This window comes from Propithecus coquereli, unplaced genomic scaffold (genome assembly GCF_000956105.1).
Source record: "Propithecus coquereli isolate 6110/MARCELLA unplaced genomic scaffold, Pcoq_1.0 Scaffold621, whole genome shotgun sequence".
NCBI classification, from domain to species: domain Eukaryota; kingdom Metazoa; phylum Chordata; class Mammalia; order Primates; family Indriidae; genus Propithecus; species Propithecus coquereli.
Window position 1 is genome coordinate 118764 of NW_012152186.1, and position 27362 is coordinate 146125.

General features: G+C 57.5%; 3 protein-coding genes across 3 annotated transcripts; 1 reads left to right on the forward strand and 2 right to left on the reverse strand.

The window, feature by feature from the left end:
* Positions 1-219: 219 nt before the first annotated feature.
* Positions 220-4875, reverse strand: POLR3K (polymerase (RNA) III (DNA directed) polypeptide K, 12.3 kDa). The gene is made up of 3 exons (XM_012659582.1): positions 4734-4875; positions 2922-3009; positions 220-657 (listed from the first exon to the last, which is right to left on the reverse strand). Exons 1-3 carry the CDS (start codon positions 4842-4844, stop codon positions 530-532), a joined length of 327 nt encoding a protein of 108 aa, XP_012515036.1. The 5' UTR covers positions 4845-4875; the 3' UTR covers positions 220-529.
* On the forward strand, positions 4843-7960 carry SNRNP25 (small nuclear ribonucleoprotein 25kDa (U11/U12)). The gene is made up of 6 exons (XM_012659566.1): positions 4843-4992; positions 5082-5321; positions 6126-6216; positions 6401-6506; positions 7083-7157; positions 7590-7960. Exons 1-6 carry the CDS (start codon positions 4843-4845, stop codon positions 7645-7647), a joined length of 720 nt encoding a protein of 239 aa, XP_012515020.1. The 3' UTR covers positions 7648-7960.
* A 657-nt stretch (positions 7961-8617) lies between these two features.
* On the reverse strand, positions 8618-27350 carry RHBDF1 (rhomboid 5 homolog 1 (Drosophila)). Its single transcript, XM_012659599.1, has 18 exons — positions 27220-27350; positions 15549-15689; positions 15349-15479; positions 14229-14442; positions 13570-13779; positions 13372-13494; positions 13141-13298; positions 12380-12634; positions 12147-12258; positions 11950-12024; positions 11702-11863; positions 10968-11068; positions 10752-10815; positions 10290-10384; positions 9973-10048; positions 9801-9901; positions 9533-9686; positions 8618-9294 (listed from the first exon to the last, which is right to left on the reverse strand). Exons 1-18 carry the CDS (start codon positions 27265-27267, stop codon positions 8875-8877), a joined length of 2640 nt encoding a protein of 879 aa, XP_012515053.1. The 5' UTR covers positions 27268-27350; the 3' UTR covers positions 8618-8874.
* Positions 27351-27362: the final 12 nt, after the last annotated feature.

Genomic DNA, 27362 nt, shown 5'->3' on the forward strand with positions numbered 1-27362 from the left:
CAGGAGTTCGAGACCAGCCTGAGCAAGAGCAAGACCCTGTTTCTACTAAAAATAGAAAAAATTAGCCAGGCATGGTGGTACACGCCTGTAGTCCCAGCTACTCGGGAGGCTGAGGCAGGAGGATCGGTTGAGCCCAGGAGTTTGAGGTTGCTGTGAGCTAGGCTGACTCCACAGCACTCGCCTGGGCAACAGTGAGACTCTGTCTCAAAGAAAAAAAAAAAAAAAGAGTGTTGGTTGGTGGTAAGCGAATGTCACCTGCCCGATAAATGTAAAAGATGAATGCACAGGACCTTCAACAGAGAATACTTAGTTATAAGTCTCCTCCCCACACATAAAAACTCCCTGGACATTAATAACTTCAACTACTATGACAGGCAAATGGGCTACTTTTCTTGACACCCTGGCCCTTCACCCCGAAAGGGTTAGTTTTCTGCCATACCAGCAAAAACACACAATTCATAATCCCAGCTGAGAATCCACCCTGGGGGACAAGGTAAGCAGACACTCAGGCAGCTGGGCCACCCTGGCCCTAGTCCCTCCAGCGGTGTCCACACTGAGCATTGCAGCACTTGTAGAAGGTGGTCATTGGCTCGTCTGCAGAGCGGGTCTGAAGTTGCATGAAGTAAGCACGAGGATGTTCGCATTTGGGACATGGCTCTGGCAATGAGAAAAACCAACAAGTGATCCACATTATACGAAAGTGATGCTCATGACAAAGACACTTGTTAAGAGTAGCTATTACCTTGTACCTTTAAAGATGGCAAAAACCCTACCTGCTCATCTGCTCTCCCTTGCCAAGGGCAAATCTAAAAATGGTGACATCATCCCCACTATGCTCTCACACTGAGGGAACCAGGGAGACCTGTGACATTGAAAATACTCCTCCTTCCCTCCCTTGGTCCCACTTTTCTTCTCAAATCTGGTTGAAGACTGATTGGAAACATAATATGGAAGGTGACTGAATTATTATGTTGTGTGCTGCCATGACAAAATGCCTGAGACTGGATAATGGGTAGAGGGTGAAACAGTTTTGAAGTAACATGCTAGAAAATGCCTGTGTTACCACAAATGGAGCATTAGGGTGATTCTGGTGTGTGCCCAGAAGAAGAGAAGAGCTATAAGGAAAGTCCGATTCTTCTTAGAGATTACTTAAGTGATTCTGAACAGAATGTTGGTAGAACTACATGCACAGCAAAGACTATTCTGATGAGGCCTCAGATGAAAATAAGGAATATCTTGTTGGAAATTGGGGAAAAGGCCATCCCTATTACAGAGTGGCAAAGAACTTGGCTGAATTATGTCTCTGTCTTTGGACTCTGTGGAAGGCAGAACTTCCACAAAGTTCTAAAGCAATGAACTAAGATATCTGGCAGAAGAAATCTCTAAGCAGCAAAGAGTTCAGGACGTTGTATGGTTTCTAATAACTGCTTATAGTAAAATTGGAGAAGAGAAACAATTTACAGCCAGAATTTATAATTAAAAGGGAAATAGAATGTAAAGATTCAAAAAATTGTCAGCCTGGCCACGTAAAGAATAAAAAAGTGTGTTTAGGAAAGAAAACCACAGATGTGGTCAAATAGTTATTTGGTAAGATTAGTATGGACGGAAGGAAGGCAAAGGCTACTCATCAAGACAATGGAAGAATGACACCCCCGCCAAGACATTTTAGAGATCTCGAGGTGGGGTTGGGGGAGGCTTCCACGCTCATCACAGGCTGAGAGTGCTAGGCCCTTGGGGACAGAATGGTTTCCAGGGAAGGGCCTAGGGCGCCCATGAGACCTGGGGGCTGCCCAGAGCTGCCTCAGGTCTCTGCTCCCTGCATTCCAGCACACTTCTCAGTCAGACAGACACTCGCTTGACACCAAACATGCCAGGAACTTGATCTTGGACTTCCCAGCCTCCAGAATTGTAAGAAATAAATTTCTTTTCTTTATTAATTACCCAGTTTGTGGTATTCTGTTAGAGCAGCACAAACAGAATGAGACAGGGACGTATGTCTGCTGTGTGCATTGCACACCGTGCAGATTCCTAATAAGTGTATCACCTTCCCCCGGGCTATGGACACACGCCCTCTCATCTTCCCAGCAGTCGACTGGTCCAGGCATCTATCCGGGTGATAGTTCCTAAGGCTACTCTTGTCAGCATCTTACCACACATCCCATACCTTTTCAAAGTGCCCCAACGCATACGTTTACATTCAAAGTGACTTCGCTTTGAGAAACTGATCCTGCTCTCGATAGAAACACCTTCACATACTCTCAAACTCTAACATTAGATACATCATCCATCTAACATAGCAGATTTGTATGTTCTTCTACAGGGGGAAAAAGATAGTACTAATCACGAGTTAGCTCTTCCCCCTCTTGATACAGGTTATATCTAGGGCCCTCCTCTTTCCTTCCCTGCTCAAATCTATCAGACATGAATCAAGACTTGAAATAAACATTTCTTTTACCCAACTGCAGTTTAATTCTCCCTGGCATTAACTTCTAAAAGTCTATACTAGAACACAAAGAACATATTTTTTTCCTTAGATTCTGATTTTTATTACTCCAGTCATCAGAGCTACCACCTGTTGAGTGCCTCTTACAGACCAAGCACTTCATGCTCTCACAACCCAGGAATATGATTAGTCCCAGACAGGTCAAGAGACCCAGCCAAGGTCCTACAGTAATAAGAGGCTGCCCTTAGAATCTAACTGAGGCCTGTATGACTCCAAGGCTTATACCAACATTGTTTATGTAACAAATTATTAAATATCAACAAATACAAATAATAATTATTAAAGAAGAAAACATTTTCCATTTTTAGAAGCTACATCACACAAGCACATCATAGATTCTGCCATGGAGTGGCCTGGTCAAGAGTCTCACAATTATCCCCACTCAGTAATGCAAAAGGCTCTCCCTTCTCCCGCTCACCTGCAGTAGAGTCGACATTCTCCCAGGCGGCTGCTCCCCCAAGCACATCATCCACTTCTTTCAGCTTTGGATACTTCCGATTTGTTACCTAACAAACAAAAACAAGCCTTCAGACTACACGTAAGTGAATGGTACAAACCTGGGACACCAAACCACAACTGCCGTCAAGTGTCTCCCAGACTTCCTTCCTGCCACAAAGAATGGAGGGGCACCAAATACAAACAAAGCTCCTGATCACACAGAGCAGCAAGCTCCACTGGAATTCAGAGGATCCATGACTGGGATGTCTCCCAAGCAGAAGAGAGAGATTCAGCTGTCACAGATCTCTGCACAGACTGGAGAGTCACGCCACTAATCCCAGCACTTTGGGAGGCCAAGGTATGAGGATTGCGTGAGGCCAGGGGTTGGAGACCAGCCTGAGCAACAAAGCAAGACCCTATCTCTACTAAATAATAAAAAAAGGCATGGTGGTGGCTCCTGTCATCCTAGCCACTCGAGAGGCTGATGCAGGATTGCCTGAGCCCAAGAGTTCGAGGTTGCAGTGAGCTATGATAGTACCACTGTACTCTAGCCTGGCTGACAAAGTGAGGCCCTGTCTAAAAAAAAAAAAAAACGCTAGAGAAAGCACCAGAGCAGGGGGAGGAAAAAAAAAAATCTTAGGTATGACTCTCTTCTTTTCCCATACCTCTAAGAAATCTGATTACCCAAGATGAAAAAAACAAATACAACTGAAGCCAACCAATACCATTTACCTAAGTATCCCAGCCACTTGCTCCCAGCAGACAGCTTTCAAAGCAGGTCCCACTTAGTCTTTCCCTAGTTTTAGCATCTGTCCCCGAAGTTTCAGGGTTACGTAAGAGTTCACGCTTCCCATAGTTTCAGACTCTAAACTCCCAAAACACAGCCATAGGTCTAGTATAACAGTATGCAAACATTAAGAATGAGGCAGCACCAATGTGCTCTAACTTCTAAGTAAAGGTATACTAAAAAGTAAAGATGCATTATCAAGGGAAAGTAACAAGTTATAGCACATTGTGCATCATTCGCTTACTGAACACCCACTATTCCAGGTTTCCTTCTAGGCATTCAGGCTAGAACATAGGAGGGGACAAAACAGAAAAACCTTGCCTCCAGAGAGCTTATGTCCTAGTATTAATCAACAAAGCAGTAAGTAAATTACGTAATGAGTCTAATGAAAAATTTAAACAGGGAAGGAGGATATATTGGAGGGAGGGGCTACAATTTAAAATACGATGATCACTGAAGTAAAGACAAGATCAACGAGTAAGGCGGCTATCTAGGCGAAGAGTGAACCGGGCAAAATAACGTCCAAACGCGCTGTTAGTGCCACGTGCACGATGGGAGATCCTTCAAGAGGCCGGTGTTACTGGGGCAAAAGAGCAAGAGGAGGAACGTCAGGACTTGCAATCAGAGAAACAAGCCGGGAGGTCACAGCCCGGTAGGCCCTGGCAGAACCCGGGCTTTTACTCTGCTGGGTGTCTGAGCCTGGGACGGCCTGTATCTGACCGGGCTTTGGCGGAGTCACTCCGGCCACTGTCTGACCACAGCGAAGGGAGCAGGCGTGGGGCGGGAAGCCCGAAGAGGAGGTTCCTGCGGCGCGGCCAGGGTGGCGGCGCCGGGGATGAGAACCGGCGGGATCCTGGGTGTACGCGAAGGCAGCGACCACAGGTCTGCGGCCGACAGGAGCGGGCGTGAGAGAAAGAGCGGACAGAGGCGGACGCCGGGGCTGCCGTCGGACGCAGCGGGAGGCCTGCGAGAGGCGCCGCGGCCCTGCGCCGGCCCCGGGCCCACCTTGCGAGTGATGTTGTGCACGTAGGGGCAGGTGTTGCAGGCGAAGCGGTGGCAGCGCTGCCCCTCCTCCACGATCAGCCCGTTCCCGCAGCCCGGGCAGAACAGCAGCATGGTCTCCAACTCCGCCCCGCAGGCTCCCGCTCCCGGCAGCTCCCGCGGCAGCTTGGAGCCTACGTGCCGCCCGCCTCCAACTCTCATTGGTCCTGGAAGCCGCCCCTCCCCTGAGCCCACCAATAGGCACGCCCATTTCGCGCTCCCAGTAGACCTTGCGGCAGGCCGTTTCGCACTTCTCATTGGTCATCGCAGCAGCCGGCCCCGGGCGCACCAAGGGCAAGGCTGCCTGGCTAGGACGGACCGCAGCTCCCGCGCGTGCGCGCTCCGCCTCCCCGGCGCGGGCTGGCGGTGCCCACTGAGCCCAGCCGGGCACTGGCTACCCTGGAGGAAGCGGAGGCCGCGGGTCGGCTCGAGACGCCGCAGGACGATGAGGACGAAGAGGAGGCGCTGCCGCACTCTGAGGCGGTGGACGTGTTCCAGGAAGGCCTCGCCATGGTGGTGCAGGACCCGCTGCTCTGCGATCTCCCGATCCAAGTGCGCGCGCAGGAGGGGCCGGCCTGGGGCTGCTGCGGGCGGGGGTCGGGCCAGGCCGGGGGCCCAGGGTGAAGCCTGCGAGGCATTCGCCTGGGGCGCGGAATTTAAAGGGGCACCAAAAAACTTACTAGTCAGGATAAATGACATTTTAATGTAATATTTCTAAAAGTCAAAGTTGACTCAAAAGCAGTCTAAGCAACGTCGAAAAGGTAAGCAAAATATTAAATTTTAAATGAAGACAAGATGAGTATTACTACTTTTTCCATTTGCCTCGAGCATCGATATGCTTTGGTGTGATACTGGTTTTATTAAATTTGTTTATGTTTTGCCCGTCATGTGGATGGTTAAAATTAACTTGTATTTCTTCACTGTTGTATTAAAGTTATTATTACCATTTCTGTTTTTTGGCGCCTTGGCAAATTTTGCACACCCACCTTACCCTAGTGCTGGGACCCTGGCCTAGATCCTGGTGCTCGGGGACTCTGGGGTGAACTGACAGTCAAGCCCAGTGCTTCCCTACCCAGATCATGGGCTGCTCCTCCTGTGCGTTCATTCCCCCTGCCTGTTTCTTTGCCCTGCTTTCCCCAGAGACTCCGTCAGCTTTGGATATTAAATAAAAATGTGGGTGGAACATGAGACTGGGGTGCTGAAGAAACCCTAATATACAGGCACGAGCCCCTTCACTTCCTTGCACTTCATAAAATGGAGCATCCCTTCTTGGCAGCTGTCAGCTTGTTTTCTTTGCTGTTGTTTGAGGTAGTTAAGAAAGCCAGGGTTCCTACTTGCACCCTTGGTCTTTTCTAGGTGACTTTGGAAGAGGTCAATTCCCAAATAGCACTAGAATATGGCCAAGCAATGACAGTCCGGGTGTGCAAGATGGATGGAGAAGTGATGCGTAAGTGCCACCCACCTCCCTTCAGGCCTGTGGTCCAAGCTGCACAGGGGCAAGATGTTAGGTCAGTGAGCACAGACTCACAGGCTGTGCCCAGGGGTGTTGGGACAACCACAAACCTGCCATCTGAGGACGTAGCTGTGGGTTCCCACTGTGGATCTTCTCCCCTCTTTGTCCGTGGTTGCAGCTGTGGTTGTAGTGCAGAATGCCACCGTCCTGGACTTGAAGAAGGCCATCCAGAGATATGTACAGCTCAAGCAGGAGCGCGAAGGGGGCATTCAGCACATCAGCTGGTAAGTGGAGCAGCAGCTCCCAGCTCCACCTGAGCACTTCACCACTGAAGTGACAAGCTCCCTGTTACAAGAGTTCAGACAGGGCAGGTGCTTCTGTGCTTGGGACTCCTGCCTCAGCTGTTCTTTCTAAACATCCTGGTTCTTTCATGTACATCACCCCACCCAAGCTGCTTGATGTCTTCACTTGGGGACGCCTTAGACCATTTCCAGTGTGTCCGGAAGGAGCCTCCCTAGTTACAGATGGTGCATCTGTCAGGGCTCCTGTCCCTCCTCACCTGCGTGCTGCCAGCCCTCACTCTCCTTCTGGATGAAGTGTCCTGTTAGCTGAGTCTTGGCACTGTGGCCTATTTTATTAGCAAAGAGTGTTTGGGCCCACTGCCCTATACAGCCCTTTGAGAACAGTGCCTCCTCACAGCTGCCTTAGGCGTGATGCGTACATTGTGTGGGAGAAAAGCCCAGATGGGGAGGACAGCTGCCCCGGGCCCAATAAGGCTGATGTCTCGAGTCCCTGTCATGCACAGCCACCCGGCTCGCCCTGTTCAGGGCATACAGCTTACCTGAGTCCCCTTCTTGCAGGTCCTACGTGTGGAGGACATACCATCTGACCTCTGCAGGAGAGAAGCTCACAGAGGACAGGAAGAAGCTCCGAGAGTAAGTACAGACCACGTCTTGAGCTGTAGGTGGACATCTAGTCTATTGCCCTCTAGTCCCCAATGCTCTGCCAGAGTGGGGCAGCCTCCTCCCAGGAGGTGATGCCCTCCTGCAAGGAGCTTCACTGGGGCTCTCCCCACGAGGAGAATGGCAGGCAGAGGTGCAGCTCGAGGGGCCCTGCCGTTTCTCACCAGCAGCAGCACAGGGCTGCACAGTGCCAGCAGGAAGGAAATGAGAGTGGGCATAGAGGTGAAAGGCTTCCTGCTGGTACAGTATGGCTCTGTGGGAGGATGGCCATTACCACTTGGCCTTCCCGGATGCCACACTCATCCCACCTGTTGTTGTTTCTTGGTCCCTCACAAGCCTCTGGTGGGGAGTCACAAATGTATACTTCTGTAGGTCAGACAGTTTACACCTTTCCTTCTCTTTCAGTTATGGTATCCGGAATCGGGATGAGGTTTCCTTCATCAAAAAGCTGAGGCAAAAGTAAACCTCCAGATAAGGACGACTCTATTCACTGGTGGTCGAGCTTTTTCCCAGGAGGATGGTGCCCTCGAGTCATGGTCCCTCTTTCACAGAAAGGATGGTGAGGTGGCCTCAGCCCAGCTGTGTCCACCTGGAGCTGTCAGCATGAACCCTGCAGCCCTCAGGACTAGGACTGGGTGCACCAGTGCTCCTTTCTTTCCTGTACGCTTGGCCTGAGCCTACCTCTCCCTGGGCCCAAATACCCTGATCACATGGCCAGTCCCACAGGGCTATGGGCCTGGCGCTGTGTACAGAATAAACCTGTTTGGTTCTTACTTGGAAAAGTCGAAAAGCCACGGTACCCTGAGTGGGAGGGACTGGGGCTGCCCCGTCACGGACGGGAGGTTAGAAGAGATAACTGTCGCAGTTGAGTCCTAAAGCCCAAGATGTCACACTTGAGACCTGTGGCGACACGGCCCCCCAAATCACATGATTCTGTTACCATGATCTCCACAGCAAGGAGGAAATAATAGCAGGGCAGCTATCTCTATTTACTTGTGGGGAAGCAGGGCCTACATCCTAGAGCCCACAGTGGGAACGAGCATGTAGCACACTGTGGGTAGGACCTCCAGCCTCAGCCCACTGGGTTCTCCTACACCAGTGCCTTCATTAGGCTCAGTGAGAAGGGAGGCAGCGTAGGGTGGAACTGGGACTGCTGGGGGTGAAGGGAGTACTTCCCAGTGAGGGGGTAGGGTATGTGATAGCACAGCCCTAAGGCCTTGCCCCAGCATTGGCTGCCAGCTACTCTAAGGAAGGCGGGGAGCAAGGTGCGCCTACCTGGCTGAGGGTCTTCACTGGGAAGCCAAAGAGCCTATGACTGTATCTGACACTTAGTTGCATGTCCTGGGGAATTGTGAGTCGGAGGCCAGGGGCCTGCAGGACCTCCCTCTGCAGCCCCTAGCCAGAAACCAGGTGAAAGGAGGAAGAAGCCCTGGTCAAGTTAGTGGCAGCTAAAACGCTCCCAGTCCATTTATTGGCCACATGAGGTGGTCGTCAAGAGGCTAGTTAGAAGGTTATCACAGGAAGTAGTGTAATAAATGCCCGGCAGTATGAAGGGTTCAACAGACGTGAATAAGGCACAACAGGTCTGTGTTCAGGAAACAGGTGAGTCCCATAGGCCTGTGAAGCTAAGGATGGTTGCGTCCGTCTGGCTCTGGCCTGAAGCGTGTGGCTACCAGGGCTGGCAGCCAGCTCAGTGGAGCTGAGCATCCAGTTCATACTTCTCACAGAACTTGTCGGTGAAGGGGATGCAGGTCAGGAATTCACACCACTCACAGCGGACAGGATAGAAGTAGAAGAGGACCACCAGGCCAGCTAGGAGGCCCAGGAAGACCACCTGAAAGATGATGATCTGGCAGCGCTTGCGGTACAGGTCGAACTTGCCAAAGCTGATGTAGGGCAGGAAGGCAAAGGAGAGGAAGAGGCCACTGATGAAGCCCGAGATGTGGGCAAAGTTGTCAATCCAGGGCAGCAGCCCAAAGGTGAAGAGGAAGAGCACCACAGCAAGCAGCTTGAAGAAGGCACGCCAGGGCCGCGCCAGGATCTGCCAGCTTTGGAAGAGCTCCACAAAGAGGCAGGCCAGGATGCCAAACTGCGAGCCGGCAGGGCCCACCTGGGAGGCAGTGGGGGTGGCTGTGAGCCAGTGGGGCTGAGTGGGCCCCCCTGGACCCAGGGCCTCATCTTTCCATCCCACCTCCCGTGGCCAAGAGCGCATCAGGACTGAGGAGCCAGATGCAGATGCTCCCAGGCTGGGCGCTGTAAAGACCCAAACTCAGTGCTTGACATGGACTGAGTCCACACCAGACCACAGGTACACACAGGAGGGTCCCCACCCTGAGGGGCAGCCTTACCTCTGCCCGGTATGGCAAGAAGATGGCACTGGCCAGGTTGCCAGTGACACCGCTCAGCAGGTAGATGATGGCTATGCGGTGCCAGCCTGCCAGCTTCTCCAGGTCCCGCAGGACGGTCATCTGGAAGCAGACGGACACCAGGCAGTGCAGGACCCTGTAGGGGGTGGCAGCAGGGAGGCACTCAGCAGGGAAAGGGACCTCTCTGCCACTCCCAGCCAGCCACTCCTGGGGTCCCTGAGACCACACCACCCAGCCCAGTGTCACTTGCCCGGCGTGCAGAAAGAGGGACAGCCACAGGCGGTAGAACTGGTCAGGCACCTCAGGGTTGAGGAAAGGCAGGAGCCCACACACGTCATCCATGCAGTGCACCTGTGCAGAGTGGCCCGTCAGGACCCACAGTGGCTGGGGCGAGGGGAAGCACACTCGCCCTGGAGACCTACCTGAGAGCAGAGTGTGGCCTCCTCATGGAAGTAGCCCCTCATGAAGTCACAGTATTCACGGGAGGTGATCTCGCACCTGGAAGGTCAGGCTAGGGTTTGGAGGGGGCCGCTGTGCAGAGGAGGACTGCTGGGGTCCAGAGGCAGCTTCCAGCCCCACCCACCCGCCTTTGTTGGCCCTGAATAAGTCCAGACCCTTTCTCACCCCACACTCCTTGATGTATTGGGTTATTTCGGGACTCGGTGAGGGAGAAGGGCACAGCCCTAGGGCAAGGCTCTGAGACTGGAGACCAGCTGCACACTCACACAGGCACACCTACCTGCCCTTGGTGCCGATGCAGCAGGGCCGGCCTGTTATGACACAGTCCATGTGGGGGTGGTTGGTGTGGTTCCCAGCGCTGTTTTTGGTGCAGATCTGGGTCACAAATGGGGGTGAGATGGGTCAGGACCTCCAACCCTCCACCCCCACCCTGTTTGGGGTTGAAGCAAAGATGGACAAGCTCATGAGGTAGAAATCAGGCCTGCCTTGACTTCGGACAGGCCGCCACACCCTGAGCCTCAGCTGGGCCATCTGTCAAACTTGAATAATATCACTGGACCTTCGAAGTCTTCGGCTAGCTCTCTTACTCTGACTACTTGCTTAGAGGGGCAGGACAGACTGTGCAAAGGCCAGGGGCACAGCATCTGAAAATGTGTGGGTCTCTGGCATTACTAATGGGTGGGTGTGGCCTCCTCCACCACCTGACAAGGGTGACTCACCAACAACCCCTACCCCAGCTCACCGGCCACTTGGTGATGTCTTCTGGCCACTCATGGGGGTCTTCGGATGAGGGTTCATCACACACCCTGCATGAGCCAAGTGTGTGGTCAGACCCTGCTTCAAGCCCCTAGCATTGGTACCCTTCCACCCAACTCAACACCAAGGGGAGCATCCCTCCATCTCACCCCCCAGGAAGGCGTGGACAAAAGCAGGTAGGACAGCGGCCAGCAGGACTGACCTGGGGTCCTGGTGGCAGACGGAGCCAAACTGCCTCTTGTGGCCTGCAAGGTCTGGGGCACTGGGATGGATGGGCCACTTCACCCACACTGCCAGGGTGGACTGTGGAGGGGACGCAGGGTCAGCCCCTGGTCAGAGACCACCCCTTACCTAGTTCACTCAGGGCAATGTGGTGACTCAGGGAGTCAGGGGTCAAAGGCAGAACCACTGAAATCCTCCCTCTGACTCTACAGCTCAGCCTCTATGAATTTATACTCTCAAAATGCACACGCATGTTGGTAGAGATTCCGTTACAAGGCATTCAGCAGCATAATTACTATTAACTTAAAATTAGAAACGACCTCTGTGTCCTAAATCAGGGAACTGGTATAAACTATGGCACCTGCATATAAGATGATGTGATAAAAGTTTGGATGAATCTTTTTAAAAGCTATTTAGTGGGAAAAAGAGGCAATACCAGTTATGCAAACTTTAAGATACATGCACACAAACAAGACATATTCAGTGAGTCCACCCAAATCAAAAGACCAAATCAAAAAATCAAACGATCATCTATGGGGCAAGGAGACGGAGCTGGGGGAAGATGGGATAAGAACGAATGAGACGGAAAGGCCTTGCGCATAGGGACGGCTTGATGTGCCAAGGATGAAGGTAAAGGATCGCTCAACTGGATTGATCTGAAGGCTGAACACACACGGTACGGACAAGGGTGGGGGTCGGGGCAGGGACACGCACCGAGCACTCCTCCTCCGACGTCTGCACGCAGCCCGACCTGTCGTTGCGCACGCAGCAGGCCGAGTGCTTTTCGCGCTCGCGCGCCGCGTGGATGAAGCTGTGCACCTGCGGATCCTGGCGCATGCAGGGCGAGAACTTGGCGCCCAGATGAATGAGGGCCTCCTGTGGGTGAAGGGGTCCGTGCAGCTGTGGCCCCAGGCCCCCTGCCCGCCGGCGCCTCCAGGCTCCGCCCCCAGCCCCGCCCTCACCGAGCTGGGCCCGATCCAGAAGTTCTCCTGCTGCACGTACTTGACGTTCTCGTAGACCCCGCGGTTCCGCAGCACCTAGGAAGTTGGGGAGCGGCATCAGACAGGCCAACGTGGCCCCTCTTCTCCCTGACCGGGGTAGGAGGGGGTCCAAGCCCAGACTCCAGTCATCTGGGCCCGGGGAGGGCACAGGGGCTCACCGAGTCCACCGTCTCGTGCTGCGAGAAGCCCACAGGCGCGATGCCATAGATGCACACGGCTAGAATGGTGACGAGCGAGTGCACGAAGGTGAGCCAGTAGGTGAAGAAGGGCCTGCGAGGCGGAGCATCAGCAGGGGCCGCATCCCCAACCCACAGCCCCCACCCTCTCCGGAGAGCCTCCATCCCGCCCCAGAGGATTGCCAGCCCGGGCTAATCCCTACCACACACCCCACCTGTGGTCATCCATGTCCTCAATCTGGCGCTTGACGTAGCTGTCGATGCGCTTGCGGTAGGTGCGGTTGGTGAGCCGTCCCACCATGCCCAGCCCATATGGCCGCTTCTCCCTGGCGAAAAGCTTGCGCACCGGCACCGCGATGCGCTGGCCCCGTCGCGGCCCGGTGGTGCTCACCACCTCCTGCCGAAGCCGCACCTTGGGTTGTGGGGCTGCCGCGCCCTCCTTCTGCTTCCGCCAGCCTCGCTCCAGCGGCCTGGAAGGAGCCAGCGCATTTACCTCCCTCCCCAGCCCCCTAACCTGCTACCATTCCGTTCCTCACCGCAGCCTCTGGGAACCGGGGTACCCGTCTGTCTCCATCCCGCCCGGGACTAGTGGTGAAGATGCTGGGTGAGTCGTTCAGCATCAGCCTCCTCCTTACCAGTAAAAGAGCAACCCTGCACCCCTCTGGGGATGGCAGGGAGGAGGGAACCAGGATGCACCAGAGGTTCTGTGCTTCGGCAAGTATTAACTATGTCACCAGCTGCTCCCTGCTGGATTCTGTCCAGCCCCTGGGCCCTGGGGCTGCTGTCCCATTCCATAGATGGGCAGTTGAGATGGGCATCATGCCCAGCCCTGGGTCTCCCACCTATGGTGGGTTCCCAGTCCACGAAGCAGCCCTTTCCATCAGCCCCAGACTGTGAATGCCAGAGCCTTGCCCAGCTGCCCCTGATGGGCCACAGGTTCCCCCGCTGGACCCCCCCACCCGCCTTCCGCACTCACAGCATCAGGTGGCTGCGTTCAAGTTCGCTGCGGTCTAGGGCCCCGCCAGTGAGGTCCGCCTGCTCTGGGGCTTTCTCCCAGTCCTTGAGCGCTGCCTCCGACGGTGACTCAAAAACTTCGTCTGGGTACGTGGACAGCTCCTCGTGGAGGATACCTTCCTGAGCAAACAAGTGAGGTCAGGGTGGATGCGGAGATGAAGAGCATCAGGGAGATGCCCTGGGTGCTTCTTACCCGGGCAAAGAAGGATGTGTCCAGCTCATCGGGGAAGTCGGCTGTGTCTTCCTCCAGAAAGCTGGCAGGAGTGAAGCTTCGGCGCTGCACCCGGCGCAATGTGCCATCCCTAACTGAGCGGCCCTGGGGGCAAGGAATTGAGCATGGGACCCAGAAGCCGGCTCGGTCCCCATCCCCACCCTTGGCCCCTGCACCCACCTTGACCAGCGCTGCTGCTGCCCGGAAGCTCATCTTGGCCACCGACTCACGCTTGCGCCGCCGCGGGAGCCGGTTGAAACCTGAGCGGGAGCTGGAGAAGGAGCAGAGGGAGGCAGCACCTGGCGTGACGGGAGTGTGCGGGGCACTCAGGCCATCCACAGCATCATCTGCCACCCTGAAGGCCCGGCCGCGGGCCAGGGGGTCTATAATCTGGCAGAGGGGAGGGGACACTGGAGTCAGGGCTGGGTCAGCAACATGGGGGCTCCTAGCCCACCCAGACCCACACAAGCCTTGCATACAGAGTGTGACTGCTTCCCCTCTCACTCCTCTTGGGCCCCTGGACAGCTACATGGGCACCATCCCCACCCTACAGCCCCTAGAGGGGTCCTTCTCCCTGCTAGTAGGGCCTTTGCACTGCTGTTCAGCCTGGGATGCTTTCCCATCCAGGAGCTGGGCCCCTGGCGCAATCCCAGGACCCTGTCCCCACCACAGGGTCCCCCTTCCCAGAGACTATCTCAGGTGCCTTCATGGGACTATCCGACGGCTCTCCCAGAATATGAGCTCCTGAGGAACCCCCTCTGCTTAGGCAGGCTGTATCCCCAGCCCCAGCCCAGGGGAGAGGGATGAGGGGCCTGCAGGGGTGGCAGCGGGCGGCATACCTTCTGCATGCCCAGCTGGCAAGGCCCCACGTACAGTGGGGGCGGTGTCTCCGTGCTGGTCAGCGACACATTGTCCTGGCTGGGCAGGTCCAGTTCCCGGATGACTTGGGGCTTCAGCTTCCCATAGCGCTGGCTGCAGTGACGGATGCTCTTGCGCTGCCACTTCTGGGTGCTGTCACTGTCCTTGCTCACTCCAAACCAGTCAGCTGTCCCCCTGGCATAGGAAGGACTCAGCAAGGGGCAGCCAGACCTCCCTGCTCCTAGGCGGGGGGCTTCAAAGGCCCCCCTCCGGGACAGCATGCCCTGCCCTTGACTTCCAGTCACCCCAGGGTCCAGGGTCTGGATAGTCATGGTCTAATTAAGGGGATGAGTGGGTGCCGTCCCTGCCCACACCCTAAACAGTTAGCCAACTCCAAATTCCCACAGCTAGCAGATCGTACCCAGTTGAGGGCTTCGCACAGGCCCTCACCCCATCCCTAAAGGGGAAGTGAGGGGAGACATTGAGTCCAGACAGGAAGCTGAAAGCTTAGCCCAAAGAAGCTTGGCCCCAGGCAGCAGCCGAAACCCAGGACACCACAAAACTCAGACAGCAGGTGCTACAGGGCCCAGAAGGCCATACACAGCCCTTGGACATGCAAACAGAAACACTTCCAGCACCCGCTGTTAAGAGCCCCAGGGAATGCCAACCATGCTGGCAGCTCCCAAGAGGCCACATGCCATTCACATGCCAGAAAACAGCAACGCACTCATGACCTGTATGAGGCACCTGAGCAGGGACCAAGAGAGAGACTGGTGCGGTGGGAGGGCCCTGCAGGCAGCCTGGGCACCCAACAGGGGCAGAGTGTGGACACGCCCAAAGCGTACTTGTCGGCTGCTGAGAGGCCAGAGCATTAGGGAGTTGGAAGAAGGAGAGTGTGAGTACTGGGGGAGGGGGGCGCGAAGAGGGTAATGGGCGAGCAGTCAGTCCCCAGAACAGGAGGAAGACAGGAGATGTGGGGACTAAGACCCAGGAGAACACGGGGGCAGGAGGGGCCCCCGCCCCAGGCCCCGCGCAGTGTGCCTGCCTCAGTCCCCACAGCCCCCGGCCCCCACCAGTGGAGTGGCCAGGAGAGTGCGATACCTGCGAATGGTCTGTGTGATGGACGTCTGGCGTTGCAGCACCGGCCGCCGGGGCTCAGGGTGGGGCGAAGGGACGCGGGCTGTCTCCGCTGGCATACTCACGCTCCGCAGGAAAGCCTGGCGCCTCAGGGGCTGGGCAACGGGGTCACAGTGAGGGGACTGAATGGGGTGCACCCACAGCCCCTGCTGACCAGGGCCTACCTGCAGGAAGCTGGGCTCCTCTGCAGCCAGGGGCACCACAGCTGGGATGTCTAGCTTCAGCCAGGGTGGCTTCTTGCGCTGCAGACTGCTCGTGCTGTCTCTGCGGGCCTCACTCATGGTTCCAGGTGCAGTGAGGCAGGCCTGGAGTGGGGGTTGGGGGTGCTGTTCAATCACGACAACACTGACAGAGCCCTGAGGACTCATTGGGCCCAAACCCGGGAGGAGGGAGAAGTAATGATAAGCTCCACAGTGGTGCTCACAGCTCCTGCTGTCAGAGACCTACTGTGTGCTCAGCACTGACATGCTCACCCCAACAGACAGTGCTGGGCACACCCTAGGTCCTCAGAGAACAGAACTCTTCCGCAGACATCTGCGTGCCTACTTTGACCAAGACACTGTTCTAAGTGCTTGGGACACATTGGCGAATACACAAGATAAACTCCCTGCCCTCCTGGAGTGCACAGCCTAGAGAATAATAAACCTACAAGTAAGTAAATGCACCGTGTTAAAAGATGCTAAGTGTGACTGGAAAAAACAGCAGATTACGGTTGCTTGGTGGGAGCCCCTGAGGCCTCCGTGGGAGGTGGCATGTGAGCAGAGGCTTGAAGGAGGAGAGTGAGTGCGGCTGGGGTTGCGGAGGGCGTTCCACATGGGGAATGGAAGAGTGAGAATGGGAATGGCCAGAGTGAGGTCTTAGTGAGCACGGGCTCAGCCCCATCTGCACGGGGCAAATTTCGGGCCTGCCTGACCCAGACTTCATCCTCTCGGCCACAACTTCCACTCCAGAGACAGACTGCCCACCGTGCGCACAACAGTCTGCAAGGGGTGTGTGATCGGTCCATGGCATAGAGCCTCCACATTCAGAGGAAGACGTGGCTCCCCAGGAAGCAGAGCAGCTGCTGGTGGCCCCAGGCTCCTGTGCACAAATGGCTTTTCAAAGCCACCTGGGCAGGCCGCCTGTAATCCTAGCACTCTGGGAGGCAGAGGTGGGCAGATTGTTTGAGCTCAGGAGTTCGAAACCAGCCTGAGCAAGAGCGAGACCCCGTCTCTACTAAAAATAGAAAGAAATTAATCGGACAACTAAAAATGCATAGAAAAAATTAGCCGGGCATGGTGGCGCACGTCTGTAGTCCCAGCTACCCGGGAGGCTGAGGCAGAAGGATCGCTTGAGCCCAGGAGTTTGAGGTTGCTGTGAGCTAGGCTGACGCCACGGCACTCTAGCCCGGGCAACACAGTGAGACTCTGTCTCAAAAAAAAAAGCCACCTGGGCAGAGACACCACGATGACCACCAAGTGGTGCCATGTGCCCAAAAACAGTGCTGAGGGGGCTCAACACTGGGGGTAGTGGGGAGCACTGCATGGTTGGCACTACCCTGAACACCTCAGACCCCAACCCCAAACCACTTGGGCACAGGGAAGGGGCCAAGAGCAGAGAGGCCGGGGTTCAATTTGGAGCACCACTGCCTGGCAGTGTGACTATGAGACAAGGCATGGCCTCCTTGGGACGCTATTTCCCCTCCTTACACCTTGGGACAGATCCGCACCTCCCTCACCAAGAGGGACAACAGGGTCTGGAAAGTAGAGATCCAAGATTGAAAGCACAACAGGGCACAGAGAGTGTGGGGATGGCTGGAGCTTCCTGGAGCCATTTTTAGGGCAGAAAACTCAAAATGCCTCAGCCTCTTCAAAGCGCTGCAGACCCTGATGGGCTCTGAGCTGTAGGGTCTGTAACCCACCCACTAAGGCCCCCAGAAATGGCTTCCACTTGTGAGTCTCCCTCTCAGCTGCTCGGCGGGGATATAAAGAAAGCTCCACCCATACTGTACAAGTAGGGAAACTGAGGCCTAGAGAACAGAGGCTTGCCTTGCTCAAGATCGCATATTCAGGGCAGCACAACAAGGGAAAGGCCCAAGACGCTGCTCATAGCTCCTAATGGTCTTATACCAACAAGGGACAGTCCTAGGATGGAGCTCACAGCTTCTAGTGGCCCTGTACCTACCAGGGATAGCTCCAGGTACTGCTCGCAGGTCCTCCTGGTCCTGCATGGGCCAAAAATAGACCAGGTGGGAGGGGGATGCCTTGTCCTGGCTCTCAGCCCACCCGCACATTCCAGCCCCATCTCTGAGCTGACCATGTACTTCAGGTCCCGGGGGTAGCTGGGGGCAAAGCTCAGGGGGGCTTCCCAGGCATGGTGCCCAGAGGTCTTTCCACCCACACGGCCCCCCAATGCTGAGTTTCTCTCCATGCCCTCAGCAACCTGATCTCAGGGCAGCATTTGTCTACACAACACTAGGAGGCCCTTCTGGGCCCCTGCCCGCAGAGCCCACAGTGTTGAGGGAGGCGGCCAGTGTCCGGCGTGAAGGCGCCTGACTGAGAATTCCAGCAGTCAGCATCTGACTCTACCCCAAACTCAGCCTAGACCTGTGCGTCCCCGATGTGGCCCAGCCACAGCACCAACAGGGCACAGGCCATGTGGACGGCAGCACCATCACCCTGCTGGTAGGGAAATGGCCAGCAGGGGCCGCCTCTGAGTCCCAGACACTGAGGGTGGGAATTCCAGACAGGACCAGGCGTGTGGGAAGGTGCTAGAGCTCAGGAAGCGGCTTCCTAAACCTTCAGTGGTGCTGCTGCAGCCTCCTGAGCACACCCTCCCAGCCATAGTCAGGCCAGGCCCACCAGGTGCGGAGCCAGGCATGCTGACCCCCAGGCTGTGTGGGCCCCACTGCGGGTAAGGGGCCAGGCACCAGGCAGGATGGAGACCTCTTAACATTTTAGGTAGGGGAAGCCATGCTGCCTTCAGTCCATCCTGAGGGGCCAGTCTGGCCCTGCCACCCAACCATCACATGCCTTAGCCAGCCTTAGTGTTCTTGCCTGGAGAACGGGTTGCTGTGGGGCCCAGAGAGGAGCAGAGCCACCCCTGGGAGTCAACAGGCTGAGTGCCGGGGGCGACCCCTCCAGGAGCCTCTACCTGTGCCCAGCATCTCTAGGTAACATCAGCTGGCCCTGGGCTCAGAAGTGCAAGCAACCTTTGCCACCTGATGGACTCACACTACCCATGACCCTCCATGCCGCCTGCTATCCTTGGCAAGGCCTGTCCTCACACCTGGCTCCCTCCCATCCCAGAGCCCCCGGCAAAAGTGTTCTGCCCAGCCTCCCATGTATCCGAGGACCTGCAGCCTCAGTCAGGCTGCCCCACTCCCAACAGGTGCTCCTCGGCCTGGATCCCTGGGCATAGCATGGCACAGCAAGGGCGTCTGTTCATACGCGTGCGGTCCTCCGTCCTGTCATTGCTGGGTCCACAGTGCCCAAGACAGGCTTGCTCTGAAGCCATCACTGGGTAAACATTGCAGACCACAGGCTAGCAGGGGCCTGTCTCCATGATCTGGGGTGATGGAGGATTCCTCAGACCCTCAGCTGGGTCTGACTGACATGCACGGGTGGGAGTGGAATAGCACAAGTTAGGAGGTGGGAATGGCTGAGGCTGTGAGCATGCACAGGGGACCTGACATCCCCCCAGTCCCTACCTCGGCCTGGGCCCGCAGTTGGCCCCGGGAAATGCTGGAGAGTTCAGTTCATGAGCCCCCATGCCTATATATCCAGGTCTCCTGGGGTGCCCCACCTCTACCCAAACCCCTCCTGCGCTAGGGGTGGAAGCAGGAAGGTGTTTGAGAACCACACAGCTCTAGGTCCAGCAGACAGCAGAGGACGCCCACCCTGCCCTCAGTACTATATGTTCCTGGCCTGCCCCACCCCTGTGTGCCTGGTTCCCCACCCCGGCCTCAAGTGGGTGGGATTCACAAGGCATGTGGTGGGGGAGCTCCACAGCAGACACGGGGGAGGGGCAGGCCCAGGCTGGACAAAGAGGCTGGGCCAGGGAGCTGCACGTTGCTGGCCCAGAAACAGTGGCTCAGTGTCCAGGCCTTCCCCAGGCACACAGTGGGCTCTTGTTCCCAGACAGCCCCTCGGGGGGGATCCCAACAGCATCTCCCCTCTGCTGACCCCACAGTGCAGAGGGAAACCGCGGCCATGGAGAGCCTGACCGCCTAGGGTCACACAGCATGAGTCACTCCAACAGCAATCACGGCTGCCACCCAGGCCAAGCCCCATCAGAAGGTGCCCACGTGGGCGTCTAGAAGCGAGGTGGGAAATGCTGAGGAGTAAACACTAACAGTGGTGACCAGATCCGAGGCACGTGGAAGGAAGCCCACTCTGGCTGCGGGGAGACTGGTGTGGAGGGGCAAAGGGGCAGGGTGGGGGATGAGGGAGAGTCCTGCCAACTCAGGTACCTGCTCTGGGCGTGACTGGGGACCCTTCAAGCTGGCCCTGTGCACAGGAGCGGGAAGAGACAGACACAGGAGCCGATGCAGGGGGGCCAGTAGAGACAGCCCAGGTGAGACGCTACACTCAGATCCAATGTGTCTCCACCACCTACAACCCTAAGCAAGCCTCAGTTTTCCCATCTGAAAATCAGGGGTCATAGCAGTGCCCAGCACACAGTAGGTGCACAACTTGTAACAGCTGAGCCAACAACAGAACATCCGGTGCTGCTGTGGGCACTGGGGCCCTCTGTGGGACAGGAAGAGGGCAGCCAAAGCTGCAGGTAGGAGCTGGAGTGCAAGAGGGCCCCCCGGCACATGCAACGAGAGGGCAAGCCTTGGGAGGCCTGGGGACAGCACCCTTCAAAGGTGTTGAGTTTAGGAAGTGACTGGCCTAAACTAGAAGTTCTGGCCTGCCTAGGCCTCGACAGTGGCCACAGCCAGCACGAAGGCACATAATCAGTTGTGAGCAGCAACCACTCATCTCAGGCCTGCCCTACACATTCACGCAGCGATGCTGCCAGGGACAACTGAAGGCAGAGTGGATGGCCAGCCTAGGGCCAAAATCATCACGCCTGGGCCCTACTCTGCCCAGGCGACTGCCCACTGCCAAGGTCAGCTGGAGCAACAGGCCTCAGCCCAGCACACCTTCCCAGACTCAACTCACCCAAGCCTGGTCCCAGGAGGTACTGGCTCCTCTAGCGTCTCTACCCACATTTTGGTCTCTGACATTCAGTCTTCTATTTGACCCCTAATTTGATGCCCAACCCTGGACCCCCTGGAAAGGGAATCACCAGCTGTCTGGTAGCCTAGAATCCAGTCCTTCTGTACCACGTGCTGCCACGTAGCAAAGGGAAAATCACCTGGCTTCTCTGTGCCTCATCTGCAAATGGAATCACACCAAGAATGAGATGTGCCAGGCCCTTTGCAAACCACAAAGTGCCCTTCACCCTCCCAGGACCCCTCGACTTTTCTGTGGAAGAAACAAGGTTCAGGGTGGAACAGGGCAGGACTGAGACCCTCTCCCTGTCCCCAGAACAACATGCTGGATCCCTGCCTCCCCACATCACCCATCACCTGCATCACCCCGGACAAGCGTGTGGAGGGCAAAAACACAACTAGAGGCTTCCTGCTACAGGACGCCTGTGAGGTAAGCCGTGCGAGGCCCTGGAGACACAGGAATCCCTCGTGACAAAGACACGCTGGGACCTGACCTGAGAGGGTGGTACATAGGGGAGGAGAGGGGCCAGCCCTGGAGAAGGGACACTGCCCTGCAGCTCAGCAGGCACATTTGGCACAGGGTCACTGACAGCCAGGGTCAAGAGAGCCCCTGACCCAGCTGGGTCTGACAGGGGCTGACATGATAGGCCCACCGGGGGGTCAGTGAGCCTCAAGGCTCAGGTTAGGGGATCTGTCCAGGCCATATAGTCAGAAAGAGGCTGGGAACAAGGACTTAGCTATACCAGATTCTAGGTGTAACTTTCCCTTTAAAAGCTGGATACTTCTGGTCCCCAATCTGGCGTCCAGCCAGGTCCCTGAGTTAAGGGAAAGCATCCTCTCTAGGCTGGAGAGGGGAGAGGGCATATCCCACCAACGTACCGGCCAGAGGGCAGATGAGCAGCCCGGTCACCTTCAGAGCCCTCCAGAAGTGTCCCTGGCTGACCTTGCACACAGGCTACCTGGTGCCCAGGCACCCCCAGGCTCAGCAACCCCGGTCCAGGACCCACAGGCAGCAAGATGGGACTGGAGAGGCTCCAGGAGGGGAAACCAAGTCAGACCAGAAATGGCTTCAGGCATCAGGAGCCTGGCACACCTGCCTCAAACCTGATCCTCACTGCCCCCACTGACCTGTCATAACCCCTGGGAGTGGTCTCTGAGTCCATCTTACAGACAAGGAAACTTAGGCTTTTAGAGGCCAGCCACTGGCTAAGGCCACTGATCCTACAGGGGAGTCCAACACCCTGGGCCAGGTCTGCCCAGCAACTGGGGTAGGAAGGACCCCGTCTGCCTGCCCAGCTGGCCCTGGTTGCAGAGGAGGGGGCAGACCACCTGGGCTCCTCAGCCTGCAGGCTGTGGAGGGCTGCCAGACCCCTCTGGGGCCCCAGTACACATGCCCTACGAGGGGCATCTCAGTTGAAGGAGGAGGGAGTCACCCCAAACATGCCCAACCCAGAAAACAGGCAGAAGCCAAGGAATCCAATCCTTGGGCAGCAAGTCGATCCTGTCATAGACACTGAAGTGGGGAACTGGAGCTGATGTGGGGGAGGCCCTCGCATCCAGAAAGGGGGCTGAAGCCACACAGAAGCAGCTGGGGGTGCCCCGAGCAGCATCTAGAGCTGCTGGAGGGAGGGCCCTGACGGTCCCGGAAAGGCAGGGGAGACTGGGGGATTTCCCCTGAACCAAGTGCCCCCTAGAAGGGCAGCTCCCCGGGGTGGTCAGCTCACTGATGCTGGACAAAGGCTGAGGGCCGCAGTGACCTTCCCACTACGCTACCCTCCACCAGTCTGTCTGCAATGGGACGGAGGCTGCTTGGAGGGGCTGGGAAGGGGTCTGAAGGCCACTGCCTTCAATCTGGGTCTACCTGACTCCCAGGCCCTCTACTTGCCCTGCCCATTGTCAGGAAAAGGGATCCAGCTTACCCACAGTGATCCCTGGTGGCAGGGGGCTCAGCCTCAGGGACCCCTTGAGCCCCAGCCAGCTGCTTGGTTCCCCAGCTTCCTCCCAACCCTGGGCTGGGGGCTATGGGGCTGGGGTTGGCTCTGTGGGGGTGGGGAGAACCCAGCCTGGGACTGCCTAGGCATCTAGCTGGGTCAAACCTGAAAAGCCAGTTTCATCCTTGAATCTTCTCGGCTTCTCCAACAGGAAGTCCCAAGGCGGGGGTGGGGGGGTTTCCCAGCACAGGGCTAGGGCCTGCAGACCCAGGCCCCACCCACCCAGACAGACACAGACTCACAACCCCAATCTGACATCAAAGAAGGAACTCTGGTCAGGACCCTCCCGGCTGGGGGCAGGCCTGGCTGGGGGGATCCCCTGCCCATCCCCTACCCAGCCCTGCACACATGCCCCGAGCATGGCAGCCGGCCAGGCTCTGCCCCAGTGCCCTGAGCACCCGGGGTCTGGCTGTCACCCCAGCTGGGAGAAGGCCTGCTTCAAGGCGCCCGACAGCGGCCACAGAGCACACAGTGGGGGGCTGTCTTTGGGAGGAGCTCCCAGCCCACCCCGGATTTCAGTGTTTCCAGGTGGGGGGAGGGGTTGCCTGTGAAGCAGAAGCCAGGGTCAGCGCCCCCAGCTGCACAGCTGCCGCTGTTATCCCCACCCGGGTGAGGACGGCTGGGACAGGGACTATCCGAGAAGTCCCACCCTCTGAGCTGGAGTTTCGCCTCGGAGACACCACCCGCCGGTGCTGGCCGGGAAGGAAAACGTGGGGTGGGGGGGCTCGGAGGAACCAGGGGTCGCCTCGGACTCCGAGCCCTCCGGCTCCCGGGACCCGCAGCTGTTGGGCGGGACCTGGAGCCGAGCTGTCCGGCCGGGTCAGGCCGCCGGGACATGCTAATCCGGCCACAGGCTATTTTTGCGGCGCGCCGGGTGCGGAATCCGGGGCTGGGCCGCCTCCGCGAGAGGCTCGGAAAACTCCGGGAAGGAAAGTCCGGCCGCCTGGAGCGCGGACTCGCCGCAGCCCTGCCCCCGGCCCGGCCCCGACGCGACTCCGGGCGGGCGGGCGGGCGGAGGACAGGCCCCGAGCTCGGCGACGCAGCCCCGGAACCCGCCCCGCCGCGGACCCTGCGCCCCGCTCCCGGCCGCGCTCGCTCACCGCCGCCGCCGCCGCCGCCGGGAGTCCTCGGAGGGTCCCGAGGGTGTCGGGGAGGGGCCGCCGCCGCTGGCCCGGAGGGCGCCCGCGCCGAGTCCCCGCCCGCGCGCCCGCCCGCCCTCCGGTCCGGCCCGCCCGCCCGGGAATGCCATGGAGCGAGGGGCGTGCGCGCCGGGGGCGGGCCCGGCCGGAGGGGGCGGCTGCGCTGACTCAGGGCTCAGGAATGCGCGCCGCCCGCCTGCCTGGCCGAAATCGCCTCCTCCAGGAAGGCCACTGGGCTCCGCATTCCCCAGTGCCCGGCCTCGGGGACACCTGTGGCTGTGGGTGACGAGCGCCTTGGCCTAGGAGGGAGGGCCTGGTGGGAGCTGGTGGTCAACAGCAGTCCTGGGCTTTTCAGCTTCTGACTCCAGAGGGAGTCGTGACCTCATCCACCCTGATCTGTGCTTGAGAAGGTGGGGAGTGCGGCAGGAGGGGCACAAAGGGGGAAGAAGGTGGGGGATGAGAGAGTGTCCCTGGATCCCGTTAAACGGAACCTCGAACCTCCTCCCAAGGCCCGCACTGACAAATCGTTTATCCCACACGCACCCGGTCGGTCGTGAGCACTCACATTCCTTCATCACATCCATGTGCACATGCTCCTCATCACTCACAATCACACACACGCTTGTGCATGCATTTACACATGCACCTGCTCACACACCTGTTTATACACACAGACTCACATGCACACACCTAGCTCACGCACACACGTTCATAGGTATATATATACTCACACGTTCACACGTGCACACACACAATTGTACACACTGGTGTATGTGTGTACACCCTCGAAGTTCATGCATATGCTTGACCACACCCACACCCAGGTCGGGAGCAGAGCAGTTACCCCTTCCCCAGGCCCCTGTTCCCCCAGCAGGTGCTCTGAGCCAGGCTGCACCTAGCCCTCCTGAACTCACTGAGCGGAGGTGGCAGCACGGTTTCTGGTGTCCACTCTGTTCTCTTCCCTTTGTCTCAGAGCTCAACCACCGCCCCTGGGGGGCTCATCCCTGCACTGAGTTGGATACAAAATGGCCCATCTGCTTTTAGCTGAGATGGCTGGGGGAGTTCCCTAGCATTCCTCTCTCTGGACACTGGGTGGGCTGACCCACCTGGAGAAAAGAATAAGGAGTGGGGGTGCCAACAGCAGGCTACAGGCTGGGCTGTCCAGGAGCCGTGAATGGTGGAAGGGCCCAGGCTTCCTCTGGGTAGTGGGTACCAGGGGCTCCCTTCTTGCTACAGGTTGCTAAGGACCCTTCCACTAGGTGCCCCCTCGGGCCTTGAAGGGTCCACAAGCATGTCCTCAGGCTCTGTGCTGTGTGTGACTGCTTCAACCACATCCTCTGGGACCAGGTAGCACCAGCCCTCTCAGAACTGAGCTGCTGCTACCAAAGGTGCATCCAGTACCCAACAGCAGACAATGGCCTGGTCCTTGGCTGTACTGAAAATAAAGCTGACAATTTGAACCGAAGGTGGTGGTGCACTTACTGGTAGGTACCAGAGCCTAGGCAAGTGGCAGAATCCTCTGCCTGAACCCTTGTCCATACCATGAGGGGGGTGGGGGAGGTGGGAGTGTGTCTGCTGCACATAGTGGGTCCTCTATGAACACAGGTGATACCAACACAATTCTTCAGTAGAAGGGGGCAATGAAAGCTTTGGAGGGGTAGAGAGGAGCTCCTTCATTGGGGGGATGACACCGCTGGTGCATCAGGGACATGAGGTAAGAGGGAGGCTGCCTGGTGCCGATGCTCAGGGCTCCTGCAGTCTGCACGTGCCCCTCCCATGCCAGGCTCACAGCCAGAGACAGGACAGTCTCCATGCCTAGCATTCCTGACCCCTGCCAGGGATAAGCAAGCCCTGCCCGGCCTGGATGCCCAGACTGGCTGGCAGTGGTGTCCTCTCTGGGAAGCCAGGGACAGGGCTTGCCTCCAAAGCATGCCACAACTAGGGTCTGCTGTCAGCAGGTCTCCTCCTGCAGTGGATGCTGTAGACCACCACCCAGACCCACTCCAAGACCCAGACGCTCATTCCCCGCTGCCAGGAGCACCGGCCACAGCTGAGACACACACCCCTGCCCAGGAGTCATCTCCAGTGCACAGCTGCCTCATCCGAAATCATGTGCCCTCCACAGAGAAGGCAGTCTGCATCTAGAGACAGGTAAAAGGCTTCCCACTGCTCATCCAGGATACCTTCTAAGGGCCCTAGCAGTCCCCAAGCTCCGTGGGACCCACAGCAGCCTCTGCTGCAAACCCTGTTCCCTTGGCCCTCATAGGTGTTGCTCTCAAGAACACGCTCCCAGTGCACCCTCAGGCAAACCCCCATCCCAGTCTGTCCAGGAGTCCCCAGGCTTTCAGCCCACCCTGGCCTCCTGAGTGAGGGCATCAGAAGGATGGTGTGAGCAGAGGATGGCTGACACCTGTGTGCTCAGGCCTGCACCCAGTCCACACTGACAGGCATGTGTGCACACACATGTGCTCTGCCTCACGCCTGCCCTACTGCCCTATGTTCTCATGGAGGAGCCCCCCACATGGAAACCTCTCTTCTCCCCTCATCCACCCTGGAGAAAGTCAGCTACAATTGCCTAGCACTCCTGGAGCTGGTGGGCAGGTGTCTGAGGATGGGTGTGTCTGGATCACCCTCAGGGCTTGTGGACCTCACTCCAGGACATGAGGGGGTAGTAGCCCTGACCAGTAAGAGGAGGCCCCAACAGCTACCCTGGAATCCTCAGCTCAGTTTCCAGACCACAAGTAATCACCCCAAGGGACCATTCCCTGGGCTTTCGAGGGTCTGTGGGGGGATCAAAAGAAACTGCCCCTGCCTGGGGAGCAAAGCTGCAGGGATGAGGCCAGGACCAGCCCCTGGCTATTTGGGGAGGAGGCAGAAGTGGGCCAGGCCAGCCAGCGGCCTGAAGTCATGGGCTATTTCTGAGGCAACTGCCCCCTCCCCATGGCCCAGGGCTTGGCAAGGAGGTCTCATAACCGCCTGGGCCCAGGGCCCAGCAGCACTGCCAGCACAGCCCCAGGAAGGGAGGGTGCAGCCCACACACCCCTCCCTCAGCCTGTCTAGTAGCTGCCCTCTCTGCCCAAGGAACGCTTGACCCTCTCAGGGCCCACCAGACACAGAGGGCCCCACAGGCCAGTCAGGAGGCCAGCAGCCACCCTACTGAGAAGCTGCCAGATGGGTGCTCACAGCAAACATGTAGGAGCCCACTTGAGCCCTGCTTCAATAGCTGTGGGCCACCACTCCATTAGAGAGGAGACTGAGCCAGTGTGCTGGGCACCCTGGGACAGTGAGGCCAGTACTGGAACCCTGGCCTCTGTGCCCAGTGGAGCCACCATCTCTCAAGGCCTTGCTTATAAAGGCTCCAGTGATCGATGGCCTCACTCCCTACAGCTGGAGGCAGCTGCAGCCCCTCCACAGCCTTTGGGGGGGGGGGGCAAGGGCACAGAGCTGCTCACCCCAGCACTGATCTCAGCCTCAAATTCTTTCAAAGTATCAAGAGTGTCCTTACCTCCATCTTCCACTGACATCCTTGCCTCCTCCAACAAGCCTCTGCCATCCCAGCAGCAGAGCACACTGGGGACAGAGGAGGCCCCAGGTCCCTTCCTCTGGCACGGCATCACCTTCTCTTGCCCCTGGCCAGCCTGCTGGCTC

Coding starts and splice junctions, on each gene's coding strand:
- POLR3K (XM_012659582.1), bottom strand. CDS start 4,844: ATGCTGCTGTTCTGCCCGGGCTGCGGGAACGGGCTGATCGTGGAGGAG. Junction 3,010..4,733: donor TGCACAACATCACTCGCAAG/GTGGGCCCGGGG, acceptor TTTGTTTGTTAG/GTAACAAATCGGAAGTATCC. Junction 658..2,921: donor GAATGTCGACTCTACTGCAG/GTGAGCGGGAGA, acceptor TCTCATTGCCAG/AGCCATGTCCCAAATGCGAA.
- SNRNP25 (XM_012659566.1), top strand. CDS start 4,843: ATGGTCTCCAACTCCGCCCCGCAGGCTCCCGCTCCCGGCAGCTCCCGC. Junction 4,993..5,081: donor ACGCCCATTTCGCGCTCCCA/GTAGACCTTGCG, acceptor CTGCCTGGCTAG/GACGGACCGCAGCTCCCGCG. Junction 6,217..6,400: donor GATGGATGGAGAAGTGATGC/GTAAGTGCCACC, acceptor CCGTGGTTGCAG/CTGTGGTTGTAGTGCAGAAT.
- RHBDF1 (XM_012659599.1), bottom strand. CDS start 27,267: ATGGCAGAGGCTTGTTGGAGGAGGCAAGGATGTCAGTGGAAGATGGAG. Junction 15,480..15,548: donor AGGAGCCCAGCTTCCTGCAG/GTAGGCCCTGGT, acceptor CCCGTTGCCCAG/CCCCTGAGGCGCCAGGCTTT. Junction 10,385..10,751: donor AAGACATCACCAAGTGGCCG/GTGAGCTGGGGT, acceptor TTTGTGACCCAG/ATCTGCACCAAAAACAGCGC.